The following is a 19,196-nucleotide window of genomic DNA, read 5'->3' on the forward strand; positions in this document are numbered from 1 at the left end:
TTATATAAAATCTTAATGAACTCCAACTCTGCTTCATACTGGTCAAGAATCCTGGCTTTGCCAGAGCAGAGGTCTTGAAAAACCTCTCTGGCTGTAGCATCCTCTAAAGGTGCCACAGACACAGGGAATATAGACACTTTACTTTCTTTTCAGTAACCTGGTGTTGACTGACCATCTACTCTCTGTCTGGTAATGCCAAGAGGCAGTAGACCTAGGCCGCATAAATAAACACAAAGAACCCAGGAGTCAAGAACCACTAAGATAAGAATGACAAAGGAGCATCAAAAATTATTCAAGAAGAATCTCCCTGGGGCAGTGCACTGTATTCCTGGAGAGTGGAGGACAGTGAGTCTGGAAATGGGGTTCACAGACACAGAAGTGGGCAGCATTTGCACGCAGGGAGCAGCTTAATTCACTGAACTAAAGTATAATCTCAGCTCCCGGAGCACCTGGCATGCCCCCTAAGGTGGAGCGAGTCTGCTCTGAGAGTTTTCAGAACCAGAGCACGTGGGGCCTGCTCCCTTATCAGCGTGTGCGCCACATAGTCAGCTACTTAACCTTTTCAAAAAGGGTGGAGGTTGGGGCTGGAGAGATCCAGCAAAAGAAAACTGGCTTAGCAATCATGAGGACTGGAATTCAGATCCTAGAATCCATATAAGAAGGTGGGCTTTGCGCGCGCGCACACACACACACTTATAACCCAAATTGAGAAGTGAGTGGAGAGAAGAGGACTCTGGAATTTGCTGGCTTCCTGCCTGCCTAAGAAAGCAGGAACCCTATGTTCAGAGAGAGACCCTGCCTCACAGGAATAGGGGAACAATGATAGATGAGGACACCTGGCCTCTGAATATGCTCACAGGCATGCATAAACGTGTATGTGCTCACGCGCTCACACACACACATGCACACACCCCTTATACGGAGTCTGGAGAGATGACTCAGATGTTAAGAGAACTGTTCCAAAGGGCCAGAGTTTGATTCTCAGCACCCACACATAGGCTTATAACCCTTTCCGCTGCAGTGGATCTGCCTTTGCAGGCATTGCAGTCGAACACAATTTTAAAAAAAAGGGTGAATGTCATCATGGTCAACATCATTGCATCAATAGAGAAAGGTAATTCACATGAAGTGGCTAACACAGAACCAGGTGCGAGAAAATACTGTTAGACACCATTAGTGTGGTTCTATACATACCAGAAATGGCCAGGCCCTGGTCATTCAAAAGGAAACTCTGTGTCCTGGTAGCAGACAGACAAGCTGACAGGGCATTGTCATAGGCTGGCAATATGGACATAGAAACACATTTAGAGACTCCATACCATAAATTATCTTTATTCTTCACTTCACTCAGTTATTCCTACAGAGGCCAGAGGAGGGAATGCACTGTTCTGCAGCCTCAGGACAGTAAACGGCCCAGTCTGGAGTAAGATGTCCTGCGGCTCATTTAGGTCAGAGGTTCCTTAGATTTAGCTCTCTGAAGGAAAGGGTCCTGTGTTCTTGCTCCTTCGGGCTCTTTGTCTCTGAATTTGGCTTTCTAGAAACTGTTCTGTGTGTCAGTGACTGGACAGCCTGTGAGTGACCTCCTTGTCTGGCTCATGGGCTCAAGTCATCTCTATAGAACAAACTCTCTCTAAAGCAATAGGACTACAGACAGAGATGGCACTACAGGAAGGCGTCTTGTGGCACCGAGAGATGGGGAGAGACTATTCAAGAAGTGACCTGAGAGTAGAGTAACCCCAGCAGACCAGACTGGACTCATTGTCATCAGTACTGCCTCTGACAGGAAGCCATGCCAGGCCTGCCAAGTAGGGACCAGGGAGGGGTACGGGTTACCCATTAACCCAGAAGCATTCACGCTCGAGATTCCATGACCAGCAGACAGTGTCCACTCATTTCATCTTCCCCCTTTGAAGTGCTGCACTTTCAGACCCAAGTGTTTACCTAGACCCAGATCTGACTCCAGCACTCACCTGCATCCTGTGCTCACACGCCAGTGCCCACAAACGCCAATGAACCATCTGCTCTGATTCAAACACAAACTGGTAAATTTACCAAACACACACGCGCATACTGCCACAGGCACATGCACACACACACACACGTGCACACATGCACCCACACACATTTGTTCATGCCTATACTCACTATGTACACTCACTCACATCCAAGTGGTTCATAGACATATATGTAGGTAAACACCCATATGTGCAAAATTAAATTACATCTTAGTTTTTAAAAGGTTTACCTAGGGGAAGTGGGAGGAAGAGAGAGACATAGGAGGGAAGAGAAAGAAAGAGAAAGGAAAGAAAGAAAAGAAAGGAAGAAAGGGTGAAGGAAGGAAGAAAGGAAAAGAAAGAAAGAGAAAGGAAAGAGAAAGAAACGCACAACGGCCCTATTTGTCTATCCCACTCCCCAGGATATGTGTGGTTTCTGCAGAGTTGGTGAGCACACTGTCATTTAGGAAAACAGTCACCACGGATGAACTCCTACTGGACCATCAGTTAGCAGCCACAGTCCACCTTCTCTATCCAGCAGGAGAGCTGTGGGCTGTGACTAGCACAATGCGAACCACTGCAGCCTTGGTCTGAGGCTCACTCAATTGCCTACTTGACATCTCAGAGGCCCATCAGTCAGGGGCCCACCCAGTGTTCCTCTGCAGAACAACTCTCAGAGTCAGAGCTGGACCAATATTCCACCCCACACACACTACACATACTAAACACATACACACACACACACCACACACTACACATCACACACACACACACACCACACACTACACATCACACACACACACACACACACACACACCACACCACATATACCCCACACAAACACCACGCACCACATACACACACATCACACACACACCACACCACACATGCACACACACACACATACCACACACACACACACACACACACACACCACACATACACACAAACACCACACACTACACACACATCACACATACCATACACACACACCACACCACATCACATACACACCGCACACATATGCATCACACACACACCACCACCACACACATACCACACACACACATACATTACACATACACACCACACACACACCACACCACACACATATACACCCCACACACCACACCACACTACACACACCCCTACAGACACACACCACACACATCACACACACCACATATACCACACACACACACCACACACACATACACCACACCACACACACACATAATACACACACATACACACACAGACCCCATCACACACACACCATATCTCACACACACCACACACATACACACCACACACACACCACACACACATACATCACACTACACGCACACATAATACACACACATATACACACAGACCACATCACAGACACACCACATCTCACACACATACAGACTCACCACACACACACACCACACACACATACATCACACCACATACACACACATAATACACACACATACACACACAGACCACATCACAGACACACCACATCTCATACACACACCACACACATACACACACACCACACACACACACCACACACACACACACACCACACACACACACACCATACACACACACCACACACACACACACACACACACACACACATACACACACTCCTGCCTTATCCAGATGATTGCATCTGAGCCCAAGTTTTGTTTCCCATCCTCTTCCTTCTTCTCAGTCAGGGGAAAGAGGATCTGCGTCTAACGCAGGAGAGGGCCAGTCTCCCTACAGGTACATCAACTACTGGCTGAACTGCATGGAGCTGCCATCTTTGAAGGTTAAAGGAGTGGTCCACTGTCAATCACTTCATCTGGTTCAAACAGCAGCAGAGATCAGGTTTTCCCAGTTGGTGTCTTCCTCCAGTATCAAGCCATCACTGGGTCCAGGATACTCACAGCAGATCAACCAAGTGGTGCTGGCAGAACACCCCTGGATGCTTTTAGGGTCTCAAGAGCGTGAACATTAGTTCTTCTTACCAAGCAGAGAAAAATAGAGCACAACTTCCATTCTCCAGCTGAAACCTGCCTTGACCCATCATTCCCTAGGACTGAGAAACAAGATCCAGTCAGGATCTGGCGGAGACCCCCAGGGACTCACTCTGGAGTCTGTGTGCCCCAGAGACTCTACAGGAGGCCAGAGTAGGATGGGATAGTTGAAAAAGAAATGGGAGTTCTCTGCCCCTAAAACAAAATATAAAAGAAAAAAGTCAGAATTTTTTTTTCATAAGAACTGTCAGTGCAGTCGCTTTTGATAAAGACTTGCCTTTAGGAAACTTTAGTGCAATCGGCCTACATGCCCAGCAACATCGTCCATGTCAGCCAGAAGCTGGGAGCAACCCAAGTGTGAACTGACAGATGACCGGGCAACGCTCTGAATGCACAATAGAACATTAAATGTTCATAGAATTAAGGCTCTATACAATAGAGCCTTAAATGGGAAGGAAACTCAGACACCGGCTCCAACGTGGAAAAAGCCCCGAAGACATGACGCTAAGTCAAACACATCAGTCACGAGAAGGCAGACACAGTATGCTACCCTTTATCTGAGTTATCAAAGTTGTGAAAGCACAAAGATGGAACAAAATGTACAGGGACTGGGGGCAGGAGGGAATCGTAAGCTTAGAGTTTCACTTTCACAACATTGAGAGTTCTGGGGATTGGTTGCATAGCACTATAATTATGCTAAACGCTGCTGAATTCCATACTCTGAAATGGTAAAGATGACCAATTTTTATGGTATACTTTGTGTGTGTATGTCTGTGTGTGTGTCTGTCTATCCATGTCTGTGTGTGTAGTATGTGTGTGATGCATGTATGTGTTTGTGTGTGAGTGTGTGTGTGTGATATGTGTGGTGTGTGTGTGTGTATGTGATATGTGTGGTGTGTGTGTGTGTGGTATGTATGTGTAGTTGTGATTTATGAGTGTGATGTGTGTATGTGATATATGTGTGTGTGAGTGTGTGTGTGGTGCGTGTGTGATGTATGTATGTGATATATGTGTGTGTGAGTGTGTGTGTGGTGCGTGTGTGATGTATGTATGTGATATATGTGTGTGTGAGTGTGTGTGGTGCGTGTGTGATGTATGTGTATGTATAGTGTGTGTGTGATGTATGTGTATGTATAGTGTGTGTGTGGTGCGTGTATGATGTATGTGTATGTGTAGTGTGTGTGGTGTGTGTGATGTATGTGTGATATATGTGTGTGGTGTGTGTGTGGTGTGTGTGTGTGCATACTGTGTTCAGGTATGTGCACCTGTGTGTGTGTTCAGAGGCCACAGTAAGATCTATGTCCTGCACTGTCATTCACCATTTTATTCCCTTGAGACAAGGTGTCTCACTGAGCATGACAGCCAGGGAGTCCAGTGATCCTCCTCTTTTGGCTATTTATCAGCCAGTGCTCAGGTTACAGGCATGTGTGACCACACCCAGTTTTCTTCATGGTTTCTAGGGATTCTATGGGTTTGAACTCAGATCCTCATGCTTGCACACCAAGCTGAATTGAGCTCTTTACTACTGAGCCACTCCCAGCCCCTGTGTATGATGTGTATGTTGCTACAATTTAATATTCCCTTTATTTCTAAAGACTGTGTTTTCTCCTTAATTACGAGCCTATGCGGCGGTATGGGTGGTGAGTGCAGATGTCTTTGGAAGCTGTGAGGGGGAATTGGTTCTCCTGGAGTTGGAGTTACAGTTACAGGCAGTTGTTAGCTGCCTGCCATGGCTCTTGAGAACTAAACCTGAGTCCTCTGAAAGACCAGCATACACTGTTAACCGTGGAGCGTCTCTCCAGCTCCATTATATTTTATATTTTTTTCTCAATTTTTTTCTTTGAGATGGAGTCTGTGTAGCTGAGGATGACCTTGAACCCTCCTGCCTCTATCTCCCACATGCTGAGATTAGAGGTATCACCATATCCATTTCATGTGTTACAAGGATATAACCTAGAGCAAATTGCTTGCTAACCAAGCACTCAAACAACTGAGCTCCGTACGTCCCCTGCCTTTCAGTGATTTTTCAAAATGTAATTGTGACCTGCTGCTCTTGGCTGGCTGCGACACCTATAGCTCTGTTCCTCAGACTAGCTTATCCTACAGATATGGGACAGTTTGAGCCCCTGGCCTCACAGTGTGGTACAGCTTTGATAGGAAGGCATGGAATCTCTTCCTGCAGGTCACAGGCTTGCAGGTCCTTGGTACCTGCATTGGATCACCTCAGATCGGGTGTGAAACATGGTTCAGGCAGGGAAGGTTGCCTATGAGTCTTTGGAGCTGTCCTTCTTAACCCTGGCCACAGCAGTGAATGGATACACACAGCACTCACTCTTCCCAGCTAGATAAAGCATGACATTCTGTGTCTCTTGGCTGCCTGTAGGCCTGATTCTGCTCTGGCTGAGCAGGATTGTCCAGGAAGGTAATAAGTTACAGACACTAATGTCCTCTACAATAGGCTGAACAATGGCTGGCCCTACAAAAGCACCCAGGTCCTGGTTCCTGGAAGCAGAGAGTATTAGCTTTCAAGTCGAAAGAGGATTTGCTGCAGGGTGGTGGTGGTGGCGGCGGCGGCGGCGGCGGCGGCGGCGGCGGCGGCGGCGGCGGCGGCGCACACCTTTAATCCCAGCACTTGGGAGGCAGAGGCAGGCAGATTTCTGATGTCGAGCCAGCCTGGTCTACAGAGTGAGTTCCAGGACAGCCAGGGCTACACAAAGAAACCCTGTCTCAAAAAACAAAAAACAAAAAAAGAAAGAGAAAGAAAGGAAGGAAGGAAGGAAGGAAGGAAGGAAGGAAGAAAGAAAGAAAGAAAGAAAGAAAGAAAGAAAGAAAGAAAGAAAGAAAGAAAGAAAGAGATAGAGAAAGAAAGAAAGAGGATTTGCACCTATACTCCAGTGAAGGATCCTGGCATGGGGAGATGGTCTCAGGCTGTCTGGCTAGGTCTAGAAATATCCACAAGGGTTAAAAGGAGGCAGGAGAAGGCTGAAGAGAGGTGTTATGGATTGCTACCCTCCAGGTATAACAACTCTCCATCTTCATCAGAGCTGCTGAGACCAGTTTCAAAAGACCTTCAGGGCTGGGTCTGTCGAATGGGTAGAGAGGACCTTTGTCTACAATTCTGGCCACACTTCCTCCTATACCTACCTTCCAGTCGGCTGTATACTATTTTGTCCTAATTGCATGTGACTTAAAGAGCCTGGGAGGTGCTATAGTATATAACTGTGGAAGGCTAACTGAAGGGGTGATTTCATTGCTGCAGCCAAGCTGGAATGAGACATTGTAGCTGCTTTGGGGTCACCCACACTTCTGTAACTCCCTAAGTTGGACTTTCGTAGACTGTTACTGGTGCCTTGAAACAAGGGGGTGGATGCTTGTTTCTAGCTCTCTGGGGAAGGAGTTCCTGCCACACAAGGTTGTGGAAAAGATGAAGATGTTACATCGTTGGTGTCACTGAAGAAGATGTGGGGGCGGGGAAGCTGTTGATCCCCAGAGCTAACAATTGTTTGGAATGTAGCTTTAGAAGCTGGGAAGGGTAGGGATGAGGAGCCAGACTCTTCTTGGAGCCTCTGGGTGGTGCAATCCTGATGATGGATTGACTTCACCGCCCCCCCCCCAATAAACCTATCCTCAGTCTTCAAACCAGCAGAACCCCAAGAGGGGAAGTGCATGTTGCTTTAAGTCATCAGGAAATTTGCTATAGCAATCAGAGGAAACTAAGACATCCAGAGAGAAGCTGGCTGGCCCCTGACCTCCCTCACCTCAGCAGGTTTCAGACATACTCGAGCCTCCCAGGAACGGGAGGGGGAGTGGGGGGCACTTAGGTGCATCCCAAATTCTGCCAGCGACCAGTGCTAGAGGGGTTCTGGAACCTGAGGACCAATCGGTGGTGTCTGTGAAAGTGAAGACAGTGACATTCAAGCAGGTGGCCCCGAATAGCTCCAGCCATCTTTATTTTTACAACTACAATCCTGCTCCCCGCCCCCAGCAGTGACATTATTGGTTATTTTACTTCAAGAAGTCGTAACATCGGAATTATTGTAAAAGCCCCCAGTAGTTTCCCTTCCTCCTTCTCTCTCCCACTGAGTTAATCACCCCAATCCTATTTTGTACTACAAAGCACAATTTCAACAAGCTAAAAATAGATGTCCAGCTAGGCATGTCCTGTGAGCTTGAGCACATGCTCAGCTGGCAGCAAATGCAGTTATACAGTTGTGCAAGGTGAAAGACAGATTAACCATTTGTGGGTATAAGTCCATCCATAAAATTGGAACCCTCTGCCATAGCACTTTTTAAATTGCAGGCAGAGACATGTTCACCATACCAAGCAACCTTTCCTGATAGGCGCCTGTCAATTTTTGATACCATTCTTCCAAGAACCATCGGTTTAAGTCTCTATCAATCAGACACAGCTTCCCCATTTAAGTCTCTGTTGATCAAACAGAGCTTCCTCAGAACAGTTATGCAAGCAGGACCCATTGCTCTCCACAACCGCCACAGGCTTACTCAGTGTGACTGTAGCTGTTTCTCTAGGGACATAATCATGTGTCCCCAAATACCCAGGATTGATGGTCACGTCTGGAAGATCAATAGAGGTAGAGAAAGGAGAGGAGCATTTTACCCCCTCCAAAAAGTTTTGAGAAAAGCATAGAATCATCCTCAGGGCTTTCAGCCTGCATGATACGGGCCTTGCCCATGACCGCCAAAGTGAGACTAAATACTCCTACGAGTACAAAGAGCACAGCAAAAGCAAGGAGAGCATGTAGCACATGTGACCTAGGTAGTAAGCACAGAAGCCACCAAAATTACCACAGGTTCTTGCCAAGTGGCAAGGGGTCCGCATGGGCCTCGCTGCAGTAGAGGCCCCTAAGTGGATCAGTTTCCCTGCAGATACTGCATGGCCACCGCCAATTCTCTCAAATCTAGGAGCTCAGAGGCCTGGAAGTCGGAACATGGGACATTCTGTGGCAGGGAACATCAGTGAGTCTCTAGCTCCTCGAGAACTGGAACATATGAACTAGGACTCCTGAGGCACTCCCCTCAGGATGTAGCCACCCAAGTGAGCAGAGTCACGTTCAGGAGCAAGGAGGGTCCCTCCTTTGTGGCAAAGGAGGGCTCAGGAGCAAGGAAAGACATCAGGGTCCCAAGGGTGGCAAAACTCACACAGAGAGAGGAACCGGGGCTTAGGGACAGAGTCAGCACTCCAAGCCTGTAGAAAGGGCAAAGTCTCTTCTTAGAAGATGCACAGTTGATCAACCTCAGATGACTCTCCATGTATGCTCCCAGCTGTTGCTGAGAGCCCTCACTGTGATAGTCCTCCACCCTAGCCCAGTACTCATACCAGTCTGGTCCCCATCCTACCTCTGTGCCCACCCTAGCGCCATCATAGCTGCTGAATTCTGGGCACCTGCCATGCGTGACGTGTCCTACGGGTGCTTCTGAGTAACTCGGTTGCTTTCCTTCTTTGATCTTTGAGACTCTTCGCCTCAGTTATTTCATCCTTTTTTTCCTTCCTGGACTATCTCTAGGCTGCCTGAACGGCTTTGTATGGCGCAAGGGAGATTAATATACAATGACTAGTCAGATGTCCCCACTACTAGCTGACCGGGTAAGCTCAGTGCTAAGGTGAAAAGGGCCCTTTGCTTTTCTCTGGGATGCTGCCATCTTTCCTGCCAAGATTTTGTCTCAGGATCCAGGTGGAGATAGGGGGAAAGAGTGAGTCCACGGGCTGTCGAAAAAAGAATCCAGAAAGAAAAAACCTTGACATAGACCCCAGTGTGGATAACTTTGGTGTAATCTTAAGGTCTAGAATTCTGTATCTGAGTCTACTTCCTTTCCTGGGAGCCAGAGGAAGGGCGGTCTTTGGTGGCTCAAGAGAAACCAGAGGCTCTGGAACTACAGGATTAGAAGTTGTAACCATAACATCCACAAGGAAGCTAGAACTAAGTGTGAAGGTCATCAGATTGGGACAAAGCCAGTGAAAACCTTTAGATGAATGAGGCTATGTTGCTAATCTTTCCATGGGTAATTAAGGGGGAAGGGGCCTGCGCTGGCACAAGAGCCCACTTATGGCTTGTATTAGTCAGGGTTTCTATTCCTGCACAAACATCATGATCATAAAGCAAGCTAGGGAGGAAAGGGTTTATTTGGCTTATTTCCACATTGCTGTTTATCACAAAGGAAGTCAGGACTGGAACTCAAGCAGGTCAGGAAGCAGGAGCTGATGCAGAGGCCATGGAGAGATGTTCCTTACTGGTCTGCTTCCTCTGACTTGCTCAGCCTGCTTTCTTATAGAACCCAAGACTTCTAGCCCAGGGATGGCACCACCCACAAGGAGCCCTACCCCCTTGATCACTAATTGAGAAAATGCCCCACAGCTGGATCTCATGGAGGCACTTCCCCAACTGAAACTCCCTTCTGTGATAACTCCAGCCTGTGTCAAGTTGACACACAAAACCAGCCAGTACATGGCTGCTTCTGTGGTGAGGCATAAAGCAGTAAAAAGTGACCCCAGATTTCCAACTCCCGCCACTGCTTTTGAATTCCAGAGGCTTCAAGTGGTCTAGCCCATTAGCCACTGAAGTTAGATCTCCTCCGTGGGTCCTGCAGATCTGTTTTCTCTGAGGCTGCACAACCATCTGTAGCTTTGGCCAAACGCTGTGTGACCCTGAGCAATGGCTTAAGCTTTTGCAGATGGCTCTCTCACAGGGTGGAAATATTTGCTCTTAATAACGACAATGGCTTCCATTTATCACACCAGGTTCCACTGCCAGGTTTAATGCTGAGAGTTCAACCCGTGTTTTCATCTAAGTCTTTCAGCACCTCTGTGACATAGATTCTATTATATATTTTTTCAAATCTTCTCAGGAAGCTGAGCCTCAGATGTATAAAGCTGTTTGTCTGAGGCCTCGAGGCTAATACTCCAGAACTCAGGATTTGAGCTGAGAAGTCCAACACCAGTCTCAGTGTCTCAGCTAACCCTTGGTCAGAGTTCTTTGAGATGGAACGCATGGACAGATTGGTTGGCAAAGGATTACCGAGTGTATTTAAAAGCGCATATGAAAGATTGTTGATGTTGGGGAAAGAAAGTACTAGTGTTAAAAGTTTGATATATATTCCTGATAAAATTAAATCAGTGAGATGAAAAGGCAATACACAAAAATGCAAATACTAATTAGAGAAAAAAAATTGTCAACCTAGTAAGAAAACAAATACAAACTAGTGTGTGTGAGGGAGAATGAGAAAAGCGCAGTATGTAAGCCAAAAGCAGCCCTGGGGCGTCAAGTCTATACTCCAATCTTCGACTTGGGGACTGTGAGAAACAAATTTCCATGGTTTATAAGCCTGCAGTCTATTATAATTTGTTAATGTAGCCCAAATAAACTAAGATTTTTTTTATTACCTACAAGGAAAATGAAAAACTTGTGCAATATAGAAACATAATCATAGTGCACATGTACACAGAAAGAAAATTACAACTGTGCACTGCAGTTTGCTTATCAGATTGTAGAAGATAAAGTGGCGGCAGGGAACGTCTGGGGCGTAGTTGATCTAATGCAACCCTAATTTGTTGTTATTGTGTTCCTGGGAATGAACCTTTTAATTTTGCACTCAACATGGGTTAAGCTTTGCTAGATGTCTGATCATAAAGAAAAAGTAATAAACATTTTCATGCTAATTGCCAAGGCAAGGCCAATTGCAGGTTGCCCAGTCCGCTGGGGATTTCGGAGACCTCGCGTCAGAGCAGCTCGCACCCAGGGGTTGTGAGCAGGGGTCCTCCGCGGTGGGCGTGGCCTGGGCCTTGGGGTAGCGTGCGAATGAGGACCACAACTCCCAGGCGCCCGCGCGCCACCTCACCGGGGCCACGTGACTCGCGTGGCCAGGGCGCGGTAGCAGCCGCAATCCCAGTCCAGTCCCGGAGTCCCAAGTAGAGTTCGAGCTGAGTCCCGAGCGCCCGCGCGAACGGACCGACGAGACCCGGGCGGCCGTCCAGTGTGCTCATCATGCCGGTGAGTCTGCGATGCGCAGCGGAGGGGACGAAGGTGGGTGGGCTGGGCCGTACCCCGGAGATCCTCGCCCCACTCGACCCCGGGGTGGAGAGAGGGATGTGTCAGCGACGCTGTCACCGCAGGAGTAGGGCTGGGGAGCGCGGCAGGGAGAGCTAGCTGTGGCTCTGGAAGTTTGTTTGTCCCTCTCTGCTACGTAGGAGTCAGTCACTACAGCCAGGCCAGCCCCAGCTGGGACGCTGCAGGTGGGTGCGGAGAGCGAGGACAGCTGTCCCCAGTCCCTTCCCGGGCTCTAGCCAGATTTGGGGCATTCCGGAAAGGTTTCCTCCAAGGGGAGCCCGGTGGGGATCAGCCCCTGAGTACACACTCCGGCTCGGCCTGACCTGGGCAGGTTCCCGGGACTGTTTCTTTAACATGGCCCCATTTACTCCCCCCACCTCTCAATCCTTCCTACCCTCTGTCTGAAAGTAGGGTTTTCAACAGACGGTCTTTTCCTGGTGAGGTTCCTCTTGGACAGAGAATGACAGCTTGCTCTCTGCTGTCTGAGGAAATCTTCTGTTCCTTCTTGTCACAAAGGGTGTCCGAATGTACGACAGGACGCCTAGCCAGGCTGTCTGGAAGAGAGGCGTCCTACCGTCTGCAGATCCACTAGTACGGGAAATGGACGGGAAGCCCTTAACAAAGGTCCCCAGGCAGTCAACAGCACCGCACTGGCCTTCGTCCTTTTCTTCGTTAAAAACGAAGGCACTTTTCTTTAAATTAACCACAAATGAAAGAAAAGAAACCAAGTCCTGTGAATGGTTTTCTTCTTGGCCACAGTCCCTCCTGCTCTGTGAGGTGCCGCCCTGCATAAAGCATCGATAAACTGCCAGAGAAGCAGATTTATCCCCAGTGGGAACTCAGTAGGGTTCTGCCCTTGCATACCTCACCTCAGGACCCGCCAGCTGAAAGCTGCTGTCCCTTTTCCTAAGTCTGGGTGTCCTAATTCGAATCCTTTTCTTTACCTAAAATACAGAAGTGAGGCAGGGCAGGGGCGGGGTGGGGGGTGGGGCAGGAGTTTTGAACTTGGTAGGAAGTGGAATCGTTCCTTATGGGCGCTCCTAGTTGAGGACACCCTGACAGCTGCCTCCTGTTCCTGCTTCCCAACTGTTGGAGCCAGTTGCCTCTCCTCCCACAGGTGGCTTTGTCCCCAGGACTTCACTGGGCCTCCCTGCTCCTCCCTGCTCCTGCCTCCTCCTGTCTCCCACTCCCCTGCTGCAGTTCAGCTCCCAGCTGCCTCTCATTGGTCTCAGCCTGCACATTCCTAGCATAAGAAAAAGAGAGATCGGCTGTGGTGGCACAAGCCTTTAATCCCAGCACTTGGGAGGCAGAGGCAGGTGGATTTCTGAGTTTCAGGTCAGCCTGGTCTACAGAGTGAGTTCTAGGACAGCCAGAGCTACATGGAGAAACCCTGTCTCGAAAAAAAAAAAAAAAAAAAGGAAGAAAAGGAGAGATCTCTTGAGAGAGTGTCAGTAGGTCTTCCTGTGGATGCAAAGGGTGTTGGCTTTTTGGGGGTTTTGTTTTTGTTTTGTTTTGTTCTCCTGAGGTAGTTGGCCTGGACCCAAGGATGATAGGATAAAATGAGTTGTGGAAACTCCCAGTGACCAAATGAGCTACTGGAGACATTCCATTCATGCCAACTGCTTTACCAGCCAGACTGGGTGAAGGAGTGCTGGGCACCACCTCCACCTGGCAGAGACGGTGTGGGAGGTCTCTCCTGCAGGCGGATGAAGGCAGCTGTGGTATACATGGAGTTAAGCCTGATGGTTTGCTTCACCAATATTATTATTTTGTGAGCATTTCCCCAGGCCATTAACTACTCATTTGGAATTCTAACGAAGTACCTCAGGATGGTAGAACTCAAAATTATTTTCCTATTTGGTACTATTTTACCTATTTATATTTATCAAGTGCTGCTTTCATAGTATGAAGATAAAGTACTCATTATTCAACATGATTCTGAAGTGACTACTTGTATCTCCATATTGAGGCTGTTCCATAACTTACAGCAGTACCTTACTAGCAGTACCTGCTAGTAGACGGAGACATGGTGATTCAGACCACTTCTCCAGGCATACCCCTGCAGACACTTGCCCCAGAAATACCCAAAGTGCTTATGGAACATGCTGCAATCTGAAGCTAGAATGTTAGCTGGAAAGTTCTATGACTCTGAATGCATGGACCTGTAAACAAAGGCTCAACAGAGTATCTGGCAGTAGCAGAGATGTTGAGTTGGGGGATCTGTCGGATGGGAGCTAAACATGTCGCAAGCCTATGCAGGGCCTCAGAAGACAGAGGGCTGCATGGTGGTGCTATTCAATCAGATCTCTGAAGATCTAGGGTCTCCAGGGGGGTTAGCTCTAGTGTAGGCACAGCGGTGTTGCTGACACAAGTCAGACCCCTTTCAGAACTGAAAGGCCTGCGTGCCGAGTAGGACAGTCATCCCTGTTTCCAGGTCTAGAGGGGACAAGTCTGAACATGGGGAATAGAACACGAATGGATGAGACATTCCTCTCTACTCACAAACAGAGACATAGTCATTTTTTTGTCTTCTCTTGTTCATTATTGTGCCTCAGTGTAGGAGTGAAGCTCACAATGGGAGCCTCTCTGCATCAAGTTCCCAGGGATCTGAGATGCCCCAAGGGAACATCTTCCTGGGAGTCAGTCCCCATTTTATGGATGGGGAGACTGAGCTCCAATAGGAGCTTTCTGTGTGGCTCTTCCTGTCAGAAGAGGAAGGCAGATACAGGACGTAGAGTTTCAGAATCTGTGTTCTGTCCACTTGGCTTTGCTTCTCTGTTCAAACTGTACCATGCAGTGAACATCAGAGTCCTTTCCTCAAATGGGTCATCAAGATCATTCGGCTCTTCTCCTGGTCTCTGATTGACAGGTCTAAGTAGGCCCAGGCACGTGTATTTTTAGTAAAGCCCTGGGGTCTTAAGGGGACATGATGTCCTTCACTAAGCTACTTGGCAGTCTCTTGCACTCACCTGTAATTCACTCTGTGTATGTGGAACCAGGCCTGTGCCCACCTGTGTTCCACTCCAGCATCGTTCTTCCTAACCTCTTTCCACAGCTTTGCATCCTGTTTTTCAGCTGTAGTCTTGACCATTGGCTTTTCTTCCCCATCCTCATGCACCATGGTCCTGTTTGCTTCATATTCTTTATCTTTGGAAGCCCCAAGCATCACCATGGCGAGTGCATGGGATCTTTCCACCTGTGGTCTCCTGCTTTCACAGCTTCTTCCCTTCTCTTCTCCCAACATGGCCTTGTCTCTTCTATTTTCACATCTTTTGGAAATATTAAAACTAACAATCAGGGACTCAGTTGGCTGAGTGCTTGTTTAGCACACACAAAGCCATAGATCTGATCCCCAGTGCCACAGAAACTAATGTGGTGCATTCTTCTGACCCTAGCACTCAGAGGGTGGAGTTAGGAGGGTCAGAAGTTCAAAATTATTCTCAAGTCAAGGCCATCCTGGGCTACACAAGACCTTGACTAAAACACAACAAAACGGACTGGATAAATGGCTCAGTTATATACTGCTCTTGCAGAGGACTGGTTCCCAGAACTTCTGCCACCCTCAGGCAGCTCACAACTAGCTGTAACTCTGGCTCCAGGAGGATGTGGCATCCTCTTCTGGGCTCAGTGGGCATTGCACTGACAAACAAAACACACACAGACACACACTTATACATATAATTAAAATAAAAGTAATATTTTTGCCAGATAAGGTGGTGCATGCCTTTAATCACAGCACTTGGGAGGCAGAAGCAAGTAGATCTGGTCTACATAGCAAGTTCCAATACATAGTGAGGTTCTCTTTCTCTCTCTCTCTCTCTCTCTCTCTCTCTCTCTCTCTCTCTCTCTCTGAATGGATAGATAGATAGGTAGGTATGGATATAGGTATCTTTTAAAACAAATAAGCATGCCTATGGGGGTTTTTTTCCTACAAATTAATGTCCGTTTACTTATGGCAAACAAAGGTCAGGTTTGAAGACCTGGGCTCTATTCCTGATGCCGCCAGTACCTCATTGTGGCCTTGGGCTTCCTTAGAAGTTGTGTTGAGAGCACAGACTCTGAAGCCAGTCTGCTTGGGCAAAACACCTGCTGGACAGCATGCCCACAGATAAAAGATTAACACTCTCCCGAGTTAGATACTGTCCAACAAGAAAGTGGGAAGCAGGCAGGGACGAGGTCCTGGGCTCTGCCTTCTAGCATGAAGGAGAGCTGTTAAGCATTATTTTTGCCCAGTTCCAGCAGCTCTTGGGTTTACTTGATCACAGAGTTCATCTCTCAGAGAGTGTCTTAGGAGCCTGTGGTTCTCATGGAATTTGAGAAATATTCCTTTAGCTTTTAACCGGTGTGGGAAAGAGAGCCCACTGGCTGCCACCTCGTGTGAATGGCTGCGCTTTGTCTTCTCGAAGCTTCCCTGGGGTGGTGCACAGGCTCTAGAAAGCCCTTGATGGACAGATCTGGTTTGCTCTACTATCTCTTTGTGTTTCTGAGATGATAACTCACCTTACTCCAGGATGGCCTGTGTCTCAGTCACTGTTCTAAGTGCTGCGGAAAGACATCAATGACCAAGGCAAATCTTACAGAAGAAAGCACTTCATTCAGAACTTAGTCCATCATCATCATGGCAGGGAGCTTGTCACCAGAGCAGTAGCTGAGGGCTACATCCTGATCCTCAGGCACAGAAACACGCACAGACAGACACAGACACAGACACAGACACAGACACAGACACAGACACACACACACACACACACACACACACACACACACATGCCTGGTGTGGGCTTTTGAAACTTCAAAGCCCATTGACACACTTCCTCCAACAAGGCCACACTTCCTAATCCTTCTCAAGTCGTGCCTCTCCCTGATGACTAAACATTCAAATATATGAGCCTATAAGGGTCATTCTTATTTAACCCCTCACATTCTGGAACTCATTACAGAACCAAGTGGTCTTGAATTCACGATAGTGCAGCTGCCTCAGCCTTCCTAGAGCTGGGATTGGAGCTGTGAACTCCCATGCCCACTTTCATCCTACTATTTTTTATTATCTCCTTTGATCCTAAATCTTGAGAAGGGGAGAGAAGGAAAAGGTAGATGTGTATCATCTGGGACATATGGCTGTCACCTATGAACAAGCTTGTGTTTCTCACTCCAGGATGCTCAATGGCAGTTTCCAGACAAAGTTACAGCTAACCTAATCCATCTGTCCATCTGCTTGCTTATGGAAACATGCCTCAGTCTAAAATCTCACAGCCTTTCTGAGAACACACCCTTTCTCTCCAAGTCCTCTCCTCTGGACCACTCACTGAGAGCTACAGTGTCTTTTATGAAGCCCACGCAGGGCAAATCCCTTTCCATCTCGAAATCAAAAGATGAGATGGGGTTGAAGGAGTAGGAGTTGGATTGAATCAGTGTGTTCCATTATTATTATTATTAATTATTATTATTGTTGTTGTTGTTATTTTAGTGGTACTAGGGATTGAAGCTAGGGCCTCACATATTGGAGGCAAGTGCTTCACCTTCTTCCCCACCTTCTCAATACTGGCCACAGACTAGGGTCAGCAGATCTAGTGAATGAGTCGATGTGTGGTGTACAGATGGGAGACATCTGCCCTTAGCCCTGTATGACAAACCCTGACACATCTTTCCAGGTTTACAAGGACAAAGAGGACTCCCTGCTCACTCCAGGAGAACTGAGCAAAAGGGCTGAGCCAGCGTTAAGGCTTGGCCTGGGGCTTCCTATTGAGTTTGGAGGACCAGAAGGGATATCTCCTTGTGACCCAAGGACACTGTGTCATCTGGAGTCTGGTTGGCATTTTGAGAGTAGGCACTCCCTATCTTTACTTCCCCATGGAGCAGAGCTCAGTGACAGGTGTTACTGACACACTTGGGCAAGCCCCTCCTCTTCCATATGGCCTCTAATGGCCTTTCCAGCCTGGGAGCCCTGTAGCCCCAGGAGGTCTCTGAAGGCAGCTGCTGGAGAACACTGGGAAGTGTGGGACCTCTGTGTCCAGGCATCCTGTGATGGAGATCCTCGTATCTTTCAGATGCATTTCATCTTCTCAGATGAGGCCGTGCTTCTCTTTGATTTCTGGAGGGTCCACAGCCCTACAGGTAAGAATTGGGAAGGTCAGACTTACAGTTTGCAAGCCTGTTGTGCGGGGAAGCAGAGAACCTGGGTTCTCTTTATTTTCTGTGGACAAGCAAGGTACGGTGAGCTAGAAGTTTGCATTTATCATTCTAAAGCAGGCTAGAAAGTGGTCAGATGCCTGTCATGGCAGATGGGCCCTTCCCTTCAGTGGATGGCCATTGTCCAGCTACCCCTGCAGACTAAGCAGTGGGGTAGAACACTTTTGTTAGTATCTCCCCAAAGTTCTGTGGGTTGACCATGCTAACTAAGTGGTCTGCACTCAGGGCCTCATGCAGTGGAGCCAGACCGTGGCTGGTTACAGTCTTCTTGAGAGTGTATTGGTGGGGAACTACTTCCTCAGCTGGGTCCCTTGTATGAGCCTCACAGTGGCGCCCTCTGTGGCATAGGCTTCCTCATAGCCGAATGGCTAGCTTCTAAGAGCAGGGATCCTAAGAGAACATGGGTGAAATGCATGAGGCTTACCTACCCTAGGCACTGGGGAGATGGCTCAGACGGTAAAGAGCTTGCTGAGAAAGCAAGAATACCTAAGTTTGATTCCCAGCACCCATCTAAAAAGTGGCCATGGCAGCCCATAATCCTGGCATTGAAGAGTTAGAGAAAGGAGGATTCCTGAGGCTTCCAGACATCATCTTTTTAGCTTCAAGAGATTCCCAGTATCAAACACAAGGCAGAGAGCAATAGTCTAGTGTTGACCCCAGCCTCTACACACATTTTAAACAAAATCTCAATAATTTCAGTGTGCCAATGAAGACTTGGGAGACAGATGCTGGGGTGAAAGCCTGCTAGCTCAGAGAGACAGAGAAAGCACCCAGCTGACCTTCCTCCATAGCCAGCATCCCAAAAGGAAACTCTCCTCCAAGCCCTCTCAAAAACCCCTCCAACTGATGTCCCTCCCTTATACTTTTCTTCTCTCCATCCTCCTGACTTCCTCTTGCTCTCTGTTTTTTCCTATGTTCTATCCTGTCAGTGATGC

The 19,196-nt window shown here is 47.9% G+C and overlaps 1 protein-coding gene across 1 annotated transcript in view; it reads left to right on the plus strand.

Annotated features, from left to right (window-relative positions):
* Window positions 1-11,619: 11,619 nt before the first annotated feature.
* Window positions 11,620-19,196, plus strand: part of Slc31a2 (solute carrier family 31 member 2) — a 12,510-nt gene continuing 4,933 nt past the window's right edge. Inside the window, exons 1-2 of the mRNA XM_031377572.1 lie at window positions 11,620-12,015; window positions 18,120-18,186. Coding sequence (XP_031233432.1) covers window positions 12,010-12,015; window positions 18,120-18,186 — 73 coding nt within the window. The 5' untranslated portion in view covers window positions 11,620-12,009. The remainder of the gene's footprint in view (window positions 12,016-18,119; window positions 18,187-19,196) is intronic.

The sequence above is a fragment of the Mastomys coucha genome, unplaced genomic scaffold, assembly GCF_008632895.1.
Source record: "Mastomys coucha isolate ucsf_1 unplaced genomic scaffold, UCSF_Mcou_1 pScaffold18, whole genome shotgun sequence".
Classification (NCBI taxonomy): domain Eukaryota; kingdom Metazoa; phylum Chordata; class Mammalia; order Rodentia; family Muridae; genus Mastomys; species Mastomys coucha.